Source organism: Scyliorhinus canicula, chromosome 12 (genome assembly GCF_902713615.1).
Source record: "Scyliorhinus canicula chromosome 12, sScyCan1.1, whole genome shotgun sequence".
In the NCBI taxonomy this organism is placed as follows: domain Eukaryota; kingdom Metazoa; phylum Chordata; class Chondrichthyes; order Carcharhiniformes; family Scyliorhinidae; genus Scyliorhinus; species Scyliorhinus canicula.
Window position 1 is genome coordinate 156,517,926 of NC_052157.1, and position 16,505 is coordinate 156,534,430.

The window sequence follows — 16,505 nt, forward strand, 5'->3', positions numbered from 1 at the left end:
GAGTTTCTTGAGTCCGTGCCGGGTGTGTTTATGTGCAGCTGGTTGGCGGGAGTGAATTGGCCGATGAGAAGTGGCTGCTGCTCAGAAGCAGCTGCTGCTACTTAAAGAGCGAGTGAGGGATGGGTAACGTGGTAATGTCACATTCCTTTATTTCCCCTCACCTGTTACAGGTATAGGAAAGATAGTCAGACAACTTGCAGTTCACCCTACAGGTCAAACCCATTCCACAGGCCATGTGTGCGATGAGGATTGAGAACAGGCTCTTCTTTGTTTCCACCTAGCTGCTTTCACTATTCCACCGCCCCCCTCCTCCCCCACCCTGTCACTATCCGCTATCGCAGCCTTACCTTGACAACTAAGGATTTTTCGCTATCCCTCTCCACTTTGCCACTATTACAATTTCTATTAACAATCGCTCTGTATGGGGGTGGCACAGTGGTTAGCACTGCCGCCTCGCCGCGCCGAGGGCCCAGGTTCGATTCCCGGCCCTGGGTCACTGTCCGTGTGGAGTTTGCACATTCTCCCCGTGTTTGCGTGTGTCTCACCCCCACAACCCACAGATGTGGTTTGGCCACGCTAAATTGCCCCTTAATTGGACAAAACAAATGCGTATTTTCAATTAAAAAACACACTGGTCGGCTTTCTCCGGGCGCCGACGCCGAAATCGCGTTCGCCGATCGGCCGGAGAATCTCCGTTTGCGTCAAAATCGGGGGCAGCGCCGCTTTTATGATGCTCCGTCCCCTTGTGCGCGCCATCAGGACGTCTGAGGCCCTCCCCGATGGGCTAAGTTCCCGGCACGGCATGGAACATCGCAAACTCGGCGTGGCGGATGCGGACTGAGTGTCGGGGGTGAGCCGTTCCACGGGGGAGGGGAGGGGTAGCCGTTCCGAGGGGGGGGGGGGGGAGCCGTTCCACAGGCAGGGGGGCCTTCGTCAGGGGTTGGGGGAACTTGGGTGGGAGGTGGTCAGGGGGTGGCGAGGCTGGTTACAGAGAGGCAGTATTTGGCAGGCTGGGTGCACGCACGGCCGGCGCCATGTTGCCCGGCGAGGCCGCCACTGTGCGTGGCCACGAATCCGGGAATTCTCCAACCGTCTCTGCATGTAAAGCCGGGGGCTTTACGCCGCGTGACTGCCAGCCCCCTACCAGACGGAGGATCGATGCAGCTTTTGCGCCGTTTTTGTGTGGCGTAAAACACCACTGTTCCCATGCCGCCATCAGCATTTAGCCTGGAAATCGGAGAGTCCAGCCCACTAGCTCTGTATTCACCACACTGGGATACATTACATTCCAGAAGGCAACGGCCAGGCTGTGTAGGTACAATACTGTGCAGGGTGGTCTGGGGCGGGAGGCGACAGGGGGGTTGTTGTTGGGCCTTTTTGTCCCATTTCTTCTCCTAAAGTGCTGCCTCTTCCAGGGTTCCAGTCCCCATGGGTATTGGACATTCCTTCTTCAATTTTCCAGGGTTCCAGTCTTCAATCTTCTTCAATCTTCCAGGGTTCCAGTCCCCATGGGTATTGGACATTCCTTCTTCAATCTTCCAGGGTTCCAGTCTTCAATCTTCTTCAATCTTCCAGGGTTCCAGTCCCCATGGGTATTGGACATTCCTTCTTCAATCTTCCAGGGTTCCCGTCCCCATGGGTATTGGACATTCCTTCTTCAATCTTCCAGGGTTCCGGTCCCCATGGGTATTGGACATTCCTTCTTCAATCTTGTGGCCATCCTTCCTGAGTGCATTGGGGAGGTCCGGAGGCCGCGGTGGGGTGGCTGAGGGAGGGGAGGCGGCATTGAAAGACCGGGGTGCCATTTAAAAATGGTGCCCCGATCCGCGAATACTCTTCCTGCACTGGAAATGATGTAAGCGCAGCCTCGCTGGGGCATTCTTCACCGAGGCCAAGATATATAACGGTGTTGCACCTCCGAGAAACATCCCACTAAACCTGCCTGAATTGGGATTCTGTGTCTGTCCTGTGAGAATCGCGCCCCTCGTCTCAGTAATGGTGACCATGACCACTATCATTGATTGTTGAACAAACCCCATCCGGTTCACTCATGTCCTTCAGGGAAGGAAATCTGCCGCCTTTACCCGGTCTGGCCTACATGTGACTCCAGACCCACAGCAATGCGGTTGACTCTTAACTCCCCCTTTAAATGGCTGAGCGAGCCACTCAGTACAGGGGCAATTGGGGAGGGGCAACAAATGAGCCAGCGACCCCCGCATCACGTCAATGAATACATTTCAAAAAATCCAGCACCTGCAGCATTTGGCTTTTATTGCACACCCCTTTTTTCACTCGTTCATGGGATGTGGCCATCGCTGGCTGGGCCCCAGCATTTGTTGCCCATCTCTGAGGGCATTTCAGAGTCAACCACATTGCTGTGGGTCTGGAGTCACATGTAGGCCAGACCAGGTAAGGACGGCAGATTTCCTTCCCTAAAGAACATTAGTGAACCAGATGGGATTGTACATGAGTGAAGTAGATGGAGCACCCAATTTATTTCTTCCAATTAAATTCAATGGTTCTATGAATATAGGAGTCAGGGAAAAGACACAATCTTAACTTTTGTAAACCAGGCAGCGTGCAGCTACCTATAGTGCACCAGTAAAGGAGGAGGAATCTCTAACGGGGCTCCTTAGGCGGCCCATCTACCCACCCTGCACATCTTTGGGTTGTGGGGGCGAAACCCACGCAGACACGGGGGGAATGTGCAAACACCAGTGTTAACCATTGTGCTGCCCAAATTCATATTTCACCATCTGCCGTGGTAGGATTCGAACCTGGGAACCAGGGCACGGCTCTGGGTCTCTGGAATACTCGTCCAGCGACAATATCACTGCACCATTACCTCCCCTGTCTACTTTCTCTCTTGCCTTTGCTTTTTCTTTCCCTTTCTCTCCTTATTCCTCGTTTCCTCTCTCTGGTTCCCTTCCTTCCTCCCCTCTGCGCACAGTGGCCACCAGAGAGAGAGAGAGAGAGTGCAGAGCAGGACCCTCGGAGCCGCCTTGCGCCACTCAGTACAGACCAGGGATTGAAGCTGTGAATAGCTCAGCTCCACACTGCCTCCACCTGCCTAAGGAGCCCAGTTGAGGATTCCCGCCTCCTTTACTGGTACGCTGTAGGGAGCTCTCTACACGCTGCCTGGTTTACAAAAGTTAAGATTGTGTCTTTTCCCTGACTCCTATATGAAAAAAAATGAAACGAAAACCGCTTATTGTCACGAGTAGGCTTCGATGAAGTTACTGTGAAAAGCCCCTAGTCGCCACATTCCGGCGCCTGTCAGGGGAGGCTGGTACGGGAATCGAACCGTGCTGCTGGCCTGCCATGGTCTGCTTTAAAAGCCAGCGATTTAGCCCAGTGAGCTAAACCAGAAACATTGAATTTACAGTGCAGAAGGAGGCCATTCGGCCCATCAAGTCTGCACCGGCCCTTGGAAAGAGCACCCTCCACATTATCCCCTTAACCTAGTAACCCCACCCCAACCTTTTTGGACACCAAGGGCAATTTAGCATGGTCAATTCACCGAATTGTCGGAATCATTTTGAGTTTCCTTACTCTTTCTGCAGGGTCCACTCTGTGACTGCAATATAGGAACAGGTGTAGGCCATTCAGCCCCTCACACCTATCCTAGAGTCAATCAGATCAACAGCTTGCATTTGTATAGCGCCTTTAACATCTCCTACATTAACACCGTGACTACACTGCAAAAACATTTCACTGGCTCTAAAGTGTTCTGGGGTGGCGGAAGATGCTCTGCAAACATACATTTTGACTTTCTTTTCCACGTTGAAGTGCTGACGTTTTCTAAAATCTCTTTGTAGAGTTAATGTGGGCTGTGGACCGGCAGAAGAGCGGGTTTTACTCACCGGCCTGCACGCAGTGGCTGATATTTACTGTGAAAACTGCAAAACCACACTGGGCTGGAAATATGTAAGTTGTTGGCTGTGTGTTTCCATGTGTTTGTGTATCTGCCAATCTCCTTGTACTGCCGGGGAGATGGTCATGTCACTGTGCATGCGTGCTAAATTTTCTTTGATAATGCCTCTGTGAAACGCCTTAGGACTCTGTTAAAATCACAATGATAAAAATGCAGGTTGTTGTATCCAGGGTCATTAGCAAAGGGTCTCCCCTCCCACTCTGCCACATATAAAAATGTATATTTGCATTTTTATATTTGCCCTCACTGTGATACCCCAATCTCCCCCTCGGCAGCCTCCGTTTCAATTGAACCAGAACAAAACGTTAAGTCGTTCTAGTTCTCAAACAACAAGTTCATATGGAAATCACCAGTTATAAGAACATAAGAACTAGGAGCAGGAGTAGGCCATCTGGCCCCTCGAGCCTGCTCCGCCATTCAATTAGATCATGGCTGATCTTTTGTGGACTCAGCTCCACTTTCCGGCCCGAACACCATAACCCTTAATCCCTTTATTCTTCATTCTTCTTATGATCAAACTTATCTAATAATCTCTGCACTATGATAAATAACAAACACAATACTTTTTCCCATGGTAGCACAAGTGGATAGCACTGTGTCTTCACAGCGCCAGGGTCCCAGGTTCGATTCCCCGCTGGGTCACTGCCTGTGCGGATCTGCACGTTCTCCCCGTGTCTGTGTGGGTTTCCTCCGGGTGCTCCAGTTTCCTCCCACAGTCCAAAGACGTGCAGGTTAGGTGGATTGGCCATGCTAAATTGCCCTTAGTGACCAAAAAGGGTTAGGAGGGATTAGTGGGTTACGGGGATGGGGTGGAAGTGATGGCTTAAGTGGGTCGGTGCAGACTCGATGGGCCGAATGGCCTCCTTCTGCACTGTATGTTCTATATTCTAATCGTCTGAATCATCTGTGGATTGTCTTGCTTAATTGGAAATAACTCATTCAGCCTCCTACATTCTAACCTTCCGAGTCCAGGCAATAACCTGTCCTAGCAGTTGTTTCAAAACTGATTATTAATGTTTCTGTGCCGATATTTCCCCTTTACAACCTATGGGGAAGGAATAAATGAGACAATGTCTGCTAAGTACCAAGGGTGGCACGATGGCGCAGTGGCTAGCACTGCTGCCTCATGGCGCCGAGGACCTGGGTTCGATCCCGGCTCCGGGTCACTGTCCGTGTGAAGTTTGCACATTCTCCTCCCGTGTCTGCGTGGGTTTCACCCCCACAACCCGAAGATGTGCAGGGTCGGTGGATTGGCCACACTAAACTGTACCTTAATTGGGAAAAAAAAGAATTGGGTACTCCAAACCTTTGTTTAAATGTTTGCTTGAGTACCCAGGACTAAGGACCTCCCAAAACAGTCGGTGTGAGATGTTTACATACTAAAGAATTACTTATTGTTCACAGTCTTTTAAGAATGATCTTCAATGCCTCCCTGATTAACATTTCCATCAACCTTTGTCTTTTTTCAATGAAATTTGTGTGAAGACATTTTATCCTTAAGAGTCCAACACATAATAGTTACATTCTCCCCACCTGCCCTCTGTGGGGCAGAGGGGGTGGAAGGTTCCTGATGTTTGACAAGCCCCGATCGCTGTCTGGCAAATCAAGATTTACGTCTGGGTTGTGTTGGGGCAGCACGGTGGCGCAGTGGGTTAGCACTGCTGCCTCACGGCGCCGAGGTCCCAGGTTCGATCCCGGCTCTGGGTCACTGTCCGTGTGGAGTTTGCACATTCTCCCCGTGTTTGCGTGGGTTTAGCCCCCACAACCCAAAGATGTGCAGGATAGGTGGATTGGCCACTCTAAATTGCCCCTTAATTGGAAAAAATTAATTGGGTACTCAAAATTTTTTTTTTTAAAGTCTGGGCTGTGTTGGCCTGAGAAGGATTGAGATTGATGTCTGGGCTTGTTTGTAGGGCAATTAGAATGTATCTGTACCTCTCCTCATTGACCTGTACTTCCCACCCCCCACCCTCCGCAATCGTGCGCTCGCACAAACACCTCCTTCCGACACCCTAACCCAGTCCCATACACCCCTGACCTTTGTACTCTGACCCAACTTGACTCACAGTCCCGCAGTGCCTTGATTTCAAAAATAAAATCCTCATCCCTATGTTCATACCCCTCCATGATCCCGCCCCTCCCTATTCTGCAACGTTCCCCTGTTCCAACATTCTCCATGATGCCTGTCTTCCAATTCTGCCCACTTGTGCAGGAGAGATGTTCGGGAAGAACGTCTTCACTCAAAGGATGGTAGAGGTTTGGAACTCTCTCCCACATACAGCAGTTGAAGCTGGACCAGTTGTTGTTTTTAAATCTGAGATACATTTTTGTTTAGATATTAAGGGGTATGGGCCAAAGGCAGGTTTATGGAGTTCGATCGCCGATCAGCCGTGATCTCAGTGAATGGCGGGACAGACTCGAGGGGCTGAATGGCCTATCCTCTGTTCCTATCCCCGATTTTAATTTCTCTGCCATTGGCAGCCGTGCCGTCAACTTTTGAATTCCCTCCTTTAACCTCGCCACCTCCCTACGTCCTCTTTTAAGACGCTCCTTAGAACCTACCTCTTCGACCAACGTTTTAGCCACCAGTCTCAATGCCTCACGCGGCTCCGTCTGAAATTCTGTTCCACAGCACGCCTGTGAGGCGCCTTGGGCGCTCCATAAATGCAAGTTGTTGTTGTTGTTGTTGTCGCCGTCACGGTTGAACTCAGTGTTGCTCTTTGTCCACAGGAGCACGCCTTCGAGAGCAGCCAGAAATACAAAGAAGGGAAGTACATTATAGAACTTGCTCATATGATTAAGGACAATGGCTGGGAGTGAACAGAAGGTCCCACTGGAGCTGATTGCTGGGCTCTTGACCCTGGAACAGGAGGAGTAACTGAAGGCTTTGGTTGTACATGTTGGGAGGGGGAGCCAAGCCGTGAGCTCCATCTCTCAGCCGCCCGCCTCTGCATTTCTCTCCCTTTTAGTATTATCGTTATTATCCTCTCTTTGTCGTTTTGTTTTGCCTCCTGTGGTCAACCATCTCCTGGCTCTTCTTCTTTTGCCGTCGTCGAGCTGAAGAACTGCAGCAAAGCTCGAGGATAATCAACGTCGCTTTTTCTTAAGTCAACTCGAAAAGCGGTTTTAGTGACGTTCGCTTAAGAGTAGCATTGTTTGGGAGTGGGGGGTGGGGGGGGGGGGGAGGACAAACGTGCGTTTAGGGAAACGCAGGTGGCGAACTCAAAGCTGAGGCCTGGTGCGGCGACAGTAGCCGGAGCTACGGTGTGTCCGTCGGTCTGTCCCTGGTGGAGGGTCGGACCGACGACCTCTCCACCGCCCCTCCCGAACCCCCTTTTCCCTGTAGGCTGACGGGATTGAAAAGACATTTTACTCCGCCGGCATGCAAGGCGCTGTGGGGGGCGTGCCCGTCCCGTCTGGGAGGGAGGAAATCAGCGTCTGACCGCCGTGTCCACGCGAAGCACGCATCAACCCCACCCTCGGTGCGGATTGACCCTCTCGCAACCGGGCATTGGTCGCCGTGCATTTGAGTCATGCGCACTGTTAGAACTGGGGGCAGGTCGGATGCGAGAGAGGCTCAGCCCCCTCCTTATCCCAGCTGGTGGGCCTTTTCCCATGGCCGCTGGCTGGATCAAGGCCACATCATCCCGTCCCCCTTTAAGGATATCCCCAATATCGGATGGGCCAATCCAACTAAGGAGCTGCCAAAATAAGCATCCTGTTGCCACTTGAGCAAAGGATGTGCTCCCAACGAAATGAGGATTGTATTATTGATATCTACAAGATGCTCTAAACCTCACAGTGCCCGCTGGTCAGGCAAAGCAAACCCCGTGAAAGTGGAGCTCAAATCCTACTCTTTCTCTCCCCCGCCCCCCCCCCAATCTTAACCTGTCATTTCATCAGATCCTTTCAAACAATCGTGACGTACGGTTGAAGGATCAGCGTCTGTAACTGGGTCAGTCTTTAAGAGACAGACGGATCAGCTGATTGCAGCTAAGCTGTGAGAGGGAGTCTTGGCCAATGCTTCTGGCTGTGTGAGGGAGACAGAGAGATAGAGAGTGGATGGCAGCACTGCTGCCCCCTTTGGTACCCTGCTGGCGCAGGTTGGTGAGGCAGCTGGGCTGCTTCAGACAAAGGTGGGAAAGAAAATATCGCTTAAGGCCTGTGTGGCAAAGTATGGAAAAAACCTCCTGCCAGGGGAGGGGTAGGGGGCACCGCAGCCCCAGAGCACCCCACCCAACACAAATGCTTGAAACCTAACTTCAAAAGTTGTCAATCAGCATAGGGGAAGGGATAATTAACTGCACAGGTGGTGGCTGTGCGGATAACAAAAGTGGACACAGGTACCTCCTGCTGGCACAGTGGATCTGTCCATTACTCCGTTATTTTCAGTAACAGTTACATGCCCCCGGGTGTATTGGGAGGGGTGGGTCACATCAGTGCGAGTGAGATACTATTGGATGGGGATTGCGCCTCAGAAAGATCACATTGACCTCTGAGGGGTTGCAACACAGATTCAGGAGCAGAGTACCGGGGCTGAAAGAGTTAAATTATGGTGAACGGTTACATGGACTGGAGCTGGTATTCCCTCGAACACACGCGATTAAGGAACCATCTAATTTAGATGTTAAGGTGACGAAAGGAGTTGACGGGAGACGGAAAGGATATTCTCCGGTGAGGGACGTTCAGAACAAGGGGGCAAAACCTTCACACCGGTCCGGCTGGGACCTTTGAAGATGATGTCAGGAAGGACTTCTTTACACAAAGGGTTGTGAAAATCTGGAACTCTCTCCGGCGATACGCTGCGAGCCCCAATGGAACATTTCAGAACTGAGACGGACAGATTTTTTGCTGTATTAGGGGTTGTGGAACCTAGCTGGGTAGATGGAGTTAAGGTACAAATCAGCCATAATGGAATAGGCCCCAGGCCTGAATGGCTTCCTCCCATTCCTCCTTTTCCACATGATGTGTACACGGAACTGTCAGTAACAAGATATCACATTTTCCATTGTATCTCATGCCCTGTAGGCGCCCAGGCTGGGACAGGAGGGAGTTCTGAGACTTGTGATGGAACCTTCTATTTTTTGACTCAGTAAAGTCAGGTAAATATCAGGGGGATTATCCTGCTCCAGCTCAGCAGCAGCCTCCTCCTCCTCCGTGCCCCCTTCCCCACCCCGCCCCTCCGGTAAATTGTGGCGAATCGGTCGGTTCTTACCGTCTGTGACAAAGGGCCCGGCCCCCTGTGTGAGATTTGTAGTCAAGTGACACTTCAGCTTTCTTCACTTCTCCATTCTGCAGTGATGTAAAGACCATGGCAACGGTGTACAATGCACGGCTAAAGTGTAACCAAACGTAGGCTGGACAACACTGCTGAAATCCATGGCACCAGCAAGCAGACCTCTGGGCTTTCATGTGTCGACAGTACAACCGGTCAAATGAATCTGTCCAAATATTGACCAAAGCACCTCTCTGTTTACACACTGTTACATGAGCCAGGTAACAAGTCCAGCCTTGTCCAACTGTATTGTCACTGGACTGCCTATTAATTGGTACCAGTGCATGATAGAAAGACCTCCCTCTTTAAGCGTCCGTCGTGTGGATAATCGAAGGTGGTCACCCACCCTTCACGTTTGGGGTTTGACCTAAAGCTTCATCCAAACACAACTCAAATTTGGACGGTCGGACCCTGCCACGTGGTCATTCCGCAGGACCCTTTCACTTCTTCTGGCAGTCGGAGTGTGAAACCTTCGCACGGAGTTCACTAATAGTGGCTCAGGGCTCACGTGGCACCATTAATTGGCCAAAGAGCCTTTTGTCCGCCATTCGAGGGGAGGGTCTGCAGTGAATAAGGTCCACAAGCCCAAAGACCAAACACAGCAGTGTGGCCAACCCACGCAGTTGGTGTACATGTCTTGCAGGGAGAGAGGAAACTGAACTTTGCATTGCGTGATAGCGGCTGTATGTTAAATACGGTGGTTGACTTGTTATCTTGGCTTGTTTTCTACCATGCATGAAAATAAACTGTCCAAAGCAACGCCACAGAACCTCTAGGATGGGTGGCCTGTTGTACATCCAATAAACCCATTGGTTCAAGCAGCCAATTAGCCTTTGTTTTGTTGCAGCCAAAGCTAGCTTGTGATTGGATGCCGCTTGGATCTGAAATATTCTAACCATGGCTCCCATTGGCTACCAGAACCAATTCCCTGACATAGTCACATTGCCTGATGCGATTGGCTAGAGGATGTACACTCTGCTAGATCATCTCCTTAAGTGATACTGTGCTGTCCCCTATTTAAACAAGAAATTGGTAATATATACAGAACTTGTCTTATATTGTGTACTCTTGTAAATATTCATATTTAAAAGAATTTTTTATAATATATTCAGCGATGTCTGACCCATATCTTCGACTCTGCACTTTTATTTTCCTGCTATGTATTCATTTCCTGCTGAAGTATTTTCTTTCCATTTCAAGGTGTTTCAGTTTGTCAATGGAGGGATGCAACAATTCTTGTGCTTACGTTTTGTTTTCTGGCAGGGGTGGGGGCCACTGGCCTGAGTTGGCAAATCCCAGGGAGTAAGAGCTCTCCTCGAGGGTTAATATTGGACAACACAGTGGCGCAATGGTTAGCACTGCTGCATCACGGCGCCGAGGACCCGGGTAACATCCTGGCCCCGTGCCACAGTCCGTTTGGAGTTTGCACATTCCCCCCCCCCCCGTGTCTGCGTGGGTCTCGCCCTCACGACCCAAAGATATGCAGGGTGGGTGGATTGGCACGTTAAATTGCTCCTTAATTGGAAAGAAAAAGAATTGGGGACTCTAAATTTAGTTTTTTAAATATTAGGTCCTTAATTGCACCTTTGGCCAGGGTAATCTTTTTTAAAAAATTGAGCATGGGACGTCGGCTTCACTGGCCAGACCAGTATTTCTTGCCCATCCCTACTTACCATTGCAAAGGTGGTAGTGAGCTGCCTTCTTGAACCACTGCAGCCCGAGGTGTAGGTACACCCACAGTGCTGGTAGGGACAGGGCTCCAGGATTTTGACCCAGTGACAGTGAAGGAACGGCCGGTATATTTCCAAGTCAGGGTGGTGAGTGACTTGGAGGGGAACCTCCAGGTGGTGGTATCCCCCCCCCCCCCCCCCCCCCCCGGGAACAAGCCGCCCTTGTCCTTCTTCGTGGTGGAAGTCGTGGCTTTGGAATAGTCACAGGTACCTCCGTTGCCATCTTAAGGTGACATGAGGGAAAACGTTTTTTAAAGCAGTGGGTGGTTCGAATCTGAAATGCGGTGGAGGCAGATTCAGTCAAGGCTTTGGACAAACATTGGGTCGTTACCTGAAGAGGAAAGCTTGTCAGGGCTATGGGGAGTTGCAGAGAGCCTGCACAGATGGGATAAATGGCCTTCCTTTGTTCTGTCACCATTCTATGATTCATCTTCTGATTGCATTTGACACACGAGCCAATCCAACTCCAGGAGCTGGGCAGGGGCGTTTTGCGATCAGAATTCAGCCATGGCTTTTGCTTTGGAGGTGCCAGGCTCAGCGTGAAGGGCGAGCCCGGCTGCAGACAGGTGGAAATCTCCATCTTCTTTCCTCCGTGAGACTCTGTTTCCGTGGAGACTGCCCTCTCGGCCCTAGCTGCCCTCCATGACCTGCTCTGAAAGGCCATTCTTCACGTGAGCCATTCAGCTGAGCGGGTATGTCCTGATAACTCTGCTGACGGGTACTAATTGAACAATTGAGTGCGAGTGACGAGGATGGGCAACCCTGGCTGCCTTTTATTTCTCATCCAAACCTGTCCTCCACTGAGACTAGTTGCATTTTTGTAGACTCTGCTTAAACAAAGCAATGCAGCTTAACCTGGGCCCTGCCTGGTGTTTAATTGTATTCTTTCAAAGGCGCATTATCTTTAAGCTGCTAACACCTCATGTAAACAAAGCCTCTTCAGGATTATTTAATGCAGCAGCGACCTCACCGTAACCCTTTATTCAACAGTACATTACTGACCAGTTCAAATGACCTTGAGCTGTGCATGGGTGTTGGGGGGGTGAATAGTTGGGACCTCTAGCTGTGTGAGCCAGGCCCAGTTCTTAATCTGTAAATCTTTGCCGCAAAGGAGCCAATGTTGTGACCAACCCTGTTTCACCGCATGTTCAGGATCCTCCAGCACAGGCGGAGGCCATTCGGCCCATACTGCCTGTGCAAACACCTGGAGTATTCAGGTTGGTCACCCTACCTCTGCTCGTTCCCCATTGTCCTGCATGTTTCCCCTTTTTAAGTATTTTATTGAATCTGTTTCACCAAAGCACTCCAGGTCATTGCATCTTGCTGTGTAAAAAAGAATAACCTGTTTGCGCGGGTTTCGCCCCCACAACCCAAAGATGTGCAGGCTAGGTGGATTGGCTACGCTAAATTGCCCCTTAATTAGAAAAAAAATGAATTGGGCGCTCTAAAAATGTAATTTAAAAAAGGAAAAGAATAATCTGAACTCTTGATTCTTTTACCATTTATTCTGTCCCCTGGTTCCTGATAGTAGGAATGAACTAAGTAAGGAGATCATATCAAAAAAAGTTATCATTTTAATACGTCTAGTAAATCTCCCCTCAACCTCTTCTTTAAAGAGAACACCCCCAGCTTTTGCTGAACTGAAGCCCATCACCCTGGTACCCTTCTGGTGAATCTCTGTCCTTATTACCTATAGTGTATGGAAAATTGCAATGTGGGGCAGCACGGTGGCGCAGTGTGTAGTACTGCTACCTCACAGCGCCGAGGTCCCAGGTTCGATCCTGGGTCACTGTGGATTGATCATGCTAAATTGCTCCTTAATTGGAAAAATGAATTGGGTACTCTAAATTTTAAAAAAAAGAAAAAGAAAATTGCAATGTGCATTTTGTCCACATGGTGCTACCATATACGTATGTACCAACAGAGGGAGTCTTCCAGGAAGACATTTTTTTTAAAGGATCCATTTTAAACAGCTGATGAAGTTGTACATTTAAATGTCCCTGGCTGAATATATAACTGTTTCTGGTCCCCAAACAGTTTTCATTTTTAATAGATTGATGGTGGAAGCCGTGACTTTTGGGAACTTCGTTCCTCTCGAAATTCATTCACAAGCAGCCCATGTCGAGATTGTAGGCATGTCTCCCTTCTTTCAGCTGGCTGCAAGGATTCTGCATGAAATGTGTGTGGTGCATTTACCAACTCAGTCAAGTTGAAACTACTGTCTGCTTTTTTATTTTTAATTAAGGGGCAATTTAGTGTGGCCAATCCACCTATCCATATCTTTTGGGTTGTGGGGGCGAAACCCACGCAGACACGGGGAGAATGTGCAAACTCCACACGGACAGTGACCCAGGGCCGGGATTCGAACCCGGGTCCTCAGCGCCGTAGGCAACCATGCTAACCACTAGGCCACCGTGCTGCCGCTACTGTCTGCTTTTAAACATTGCCCAAAAAGAAAATAATTGTTGCACTTCTTCCTCCATGCCCCCCCCCCCCCCCCCCCCCCATCAATCTGTCTTCCTGTCTTTTCTTGCGCCTTGAGTTATTTTGTAATGGTGGATCATCAACACGTGTCTTACCGTCCGGAAATTCCTGTAGCGCGAAATTTGATTCATTTTCCCTTTCTTTCTAGTCTCGCTTTCGTATGTCGACCTCTTCTGTGAACTGTTCCAGTGAGATTCACGCAGGTGATGTGTTTATGTTAAAGGTGTGGTGTCTGCAGGGCTCCGATTTGTCACCGAGTGCTGACTTTAACCTACCCGAACAGCACAGGAAGATCCCATGCAGGAACAGTAAGCTGGTTCAAGTGAAATGGACATCCAAAAGATGTCTCCTCCCCTACCCTTCCTGGAAATATTTTCCACCGGCACCCCTCCCATTTCCTGCCTCCCAAAAAAAACCTTTAAGATCTCCTTATTTGTGTTATTTGACCTTCTTTCCCCTTCACCCAGCTGGCTTTATATCGAACGCTGGGTGCACCAGTAGCATTTTGCCTGATTTGTGACCTATGATTTGTCGGAGCAGTGAGTTCCCTATCTCGACAATGCCACCAGGGAAGAGCACCAGGAGGAGGGATTGAGAAGGCTCGTCGTCCTAGGCCTATTTGGTGAATCTCCAGTGAAGAGTAGGGTTTGAGGAGGCCTTGGAGACAGGTTGCCCACCAGCTTCCTGATCTACTGGTCACAGAAATGTACAGCAAAGAAGGAGGCCATTCGGCCTGGTGTGCCTGTGTTGGCTTTTTAAATAAGAAACCCGGGCAGCACGGTGGCGCAGAGGGTTAGCACTGCTGCCTCACGGCGCCGAGGTCCCAGGTTCGATCCCGGCTCTGGGTCACTGTCCGTGTGGAGTTTGCACATTCTCCCCGTGTTTGCGCGGGTTTCACACCCACAACCCAAAGATGTGCAGGGTAGGTGGATCGGCTACGCTAAATTGTCCTTTAATTGGAAAAAATGAATTGGGTACTCTAAATTTCTTTCTAAAAAAAAAAAAATCCAATTCCATTCCTCACACTCTTGCGCCATAACCCTGCTAATTGCTCCTTTTCAAGTATTTATCGAATTCCCATTTGAAAGTTCCTATTGAATCTGCTTCTGGCAGCACATCAGACAGTGCATTCCAGACCACAACAACCCGTACATTAAGATACACTCTCCTCCGCGCAACTTATTCTTTTGCCAATCATCGCTCCCCAACGCTCCTGCTGGCTCTGACCCACGCTGGGTGCCATTCCCTTCAGTGCGGGCAACCCTGTGGTACTTCGCCCTGACTGCCCGTCTTCGTGTGGGCAGATGAGAGAGCGAGAGTGTTTGACCACGGGGTGCGTCACACCCAGATCCCATCCTCGCTCAAAATCTCCGCACTCGGGTGGCGCGGTGGGTTAGCATTGCTGCCTCACGGCGCCGAGGTTCCAGGTTCGATCCCGGCTCTGGGTCACTGTCTGTGTGAAGTTTGCACATTCTCCCCGTGTCTGCATGGGTTTCGCCCCACAACCCAAAGATGTGCAGGGTAGGTGGATCGGCCACGCTAAATTGTCCCTTAATTGGAAAAAATGAATTGGGTACTCTTAAAAAAAAAAAAAAAAAAATTTTTTTTAATTTTTAATCTCCGCACTCGGGCAGTAGAATTCATTGGTCAGTGATGGAGATCAGAAACGCTGGTTGATTTCTTTGCCTTTCAAAAGCCCTGAACCTGAGGCAATTGTGAGAGCCCTTTTAGTGTGGTAGGTTATTTAATCTTGCAAGTCAGGGATTGAGGGAGTGCATTTCCTTGTTCAAACGTAAGTTGATTTAGGGGGGGCTAAAAGAATTGTTAAATTATGGGAACAGGTTGCATAGACTAGACCTAATTCCCTTGAGTGTGGAAGATCTAACTGAGATGATTAAGATCATTAAAAGATTTAACAGTTAGAAACTATTTCCTCTCTGGTGGGCGAGTGCAAAACCAGGCAACATAAACTTAAAATTGGAGCCAGGTTGTTCAGGGATGATGTCTGGATTCACTTCTTCACACGAGTGCTAGTGGGAACCTGGAACTGCGTCCCACAAGATGCTGGGAGTCAATTGAAAATTTCCAAACTGTGATTTTTATTAGGCCTGGGGGTTGAGAGTTCCAGAACCAAGGGGGAGGTGGGTAGATGGAGTTAAGATATAGATCAGCCTTGATCTAATTGAATGGCGGAACAGGCTCAATGAGCTGAATGGCCTCTTCTGTTCCTTTGTGGGACTATTCTATTGTTGCATTGAGGTGTATGAACAGGAGCTTTCTGCCAAAACAATCGAGTCACCCCCCCCACTGCGAAAAAGTAATCATTTCTCTTTCGTCTCCTCTCCAGATCCCAATGGAACATGCTGAGACAGTTCAGCTCTCGCCAACGCCCTGGTTTCTCCGGCGCGGGGATAGGGTCCGTGCCTCAGAGTGTTTCACCGGGGTTGTGGGAGGTCCCAGGGTGCCGGAGGTCGATGGGTGGGCAGCAGCAGATGAACACTGCCCGGGACTCTCACCTCTTAGTGGCAGGACACCCCCTTCCCGGTTACCCCACTATTTGGGTAGAGCTTCACCAGAATCACCTTGCAGCCTCCAGTACCTTCACCACACGTGTTTGTACATAGTCAGTATTCCGAAGACGGGCATTTGTAAAATATGTTGTTCGTGCTTAATTGTCGCAAAAAATAAAGTTTTTTTTTTCCAGATATTTGGAAGCCTCTAGCTCTTGCTATTAAACAGGATGAATTAATTATGCACTTCACCCATCAATAGGAAATGTTTATTTTTCAAGAGGTCTCTCCTTCCGTGCTATACATAGCCCAGAGTCTAGTATTCTGGAAAAGCCTGGAGAAATTCCACATGAAAGTCTACTATGAGGTTTTAAATAAAGATTTAGCTTAAACACTACATCGTTATTAGGTGGGGTGGGATCAGGTTGAGCAGATGTACTGAATGGAGAGTCCCAGTGATGTACAAATTGAGTTGAAGAGGAATTTCAGGCGAGGGACCACAGGCAGCGCTCTGAAAACTAATAAAGAGAAAAGGTGCTCAGGGACTGCTGAAAATCCACATCCCAAGTGGC

At 49.5% G+C, this 16,505-nt stretch overlaps 1 protein-coding gene across 5 annotated transcripts in view; it reads left to right on the forward strand.

The window, feature by feature from the left end:
* ypel2a (yippee-like 2a) overlaps positions 1 to 16,132 on the forward strand; it is a 67,287-nt gene extending 51,155 nt beyond the window's left edge. The window contains exons 3-5 of one of the 5 annotated variants that reach the window (XR_005462654.1): positions 3,819 to 3,927; positions 6,665 to 10,241; positions 13,572 to 16,132. Coding sequence is in view for 4 of the 5 variants with exons in the window: in XM_038814633.1 (XP_038670561.1) it covers positions 3,819 to 3,927; positions 13,572 to 13,943 (481 nt within the window). In the remaining variant the exon portion in view is untranslated. Of the gene's footprint in view, positions 1 to 3,818; positions 3,928 to 6,664; positions 10,336 to 13,571 lie in introns of those variants that run through there. The other 4 variants (XM_038814630.1, XM_038814632.1, XM_038814633.1 and 1 more) reach the window with 4 other exon arrangements.
* The last annotated feature ends 373 nt before the right edge of the window (positions 16,133 to 16,505 follow it).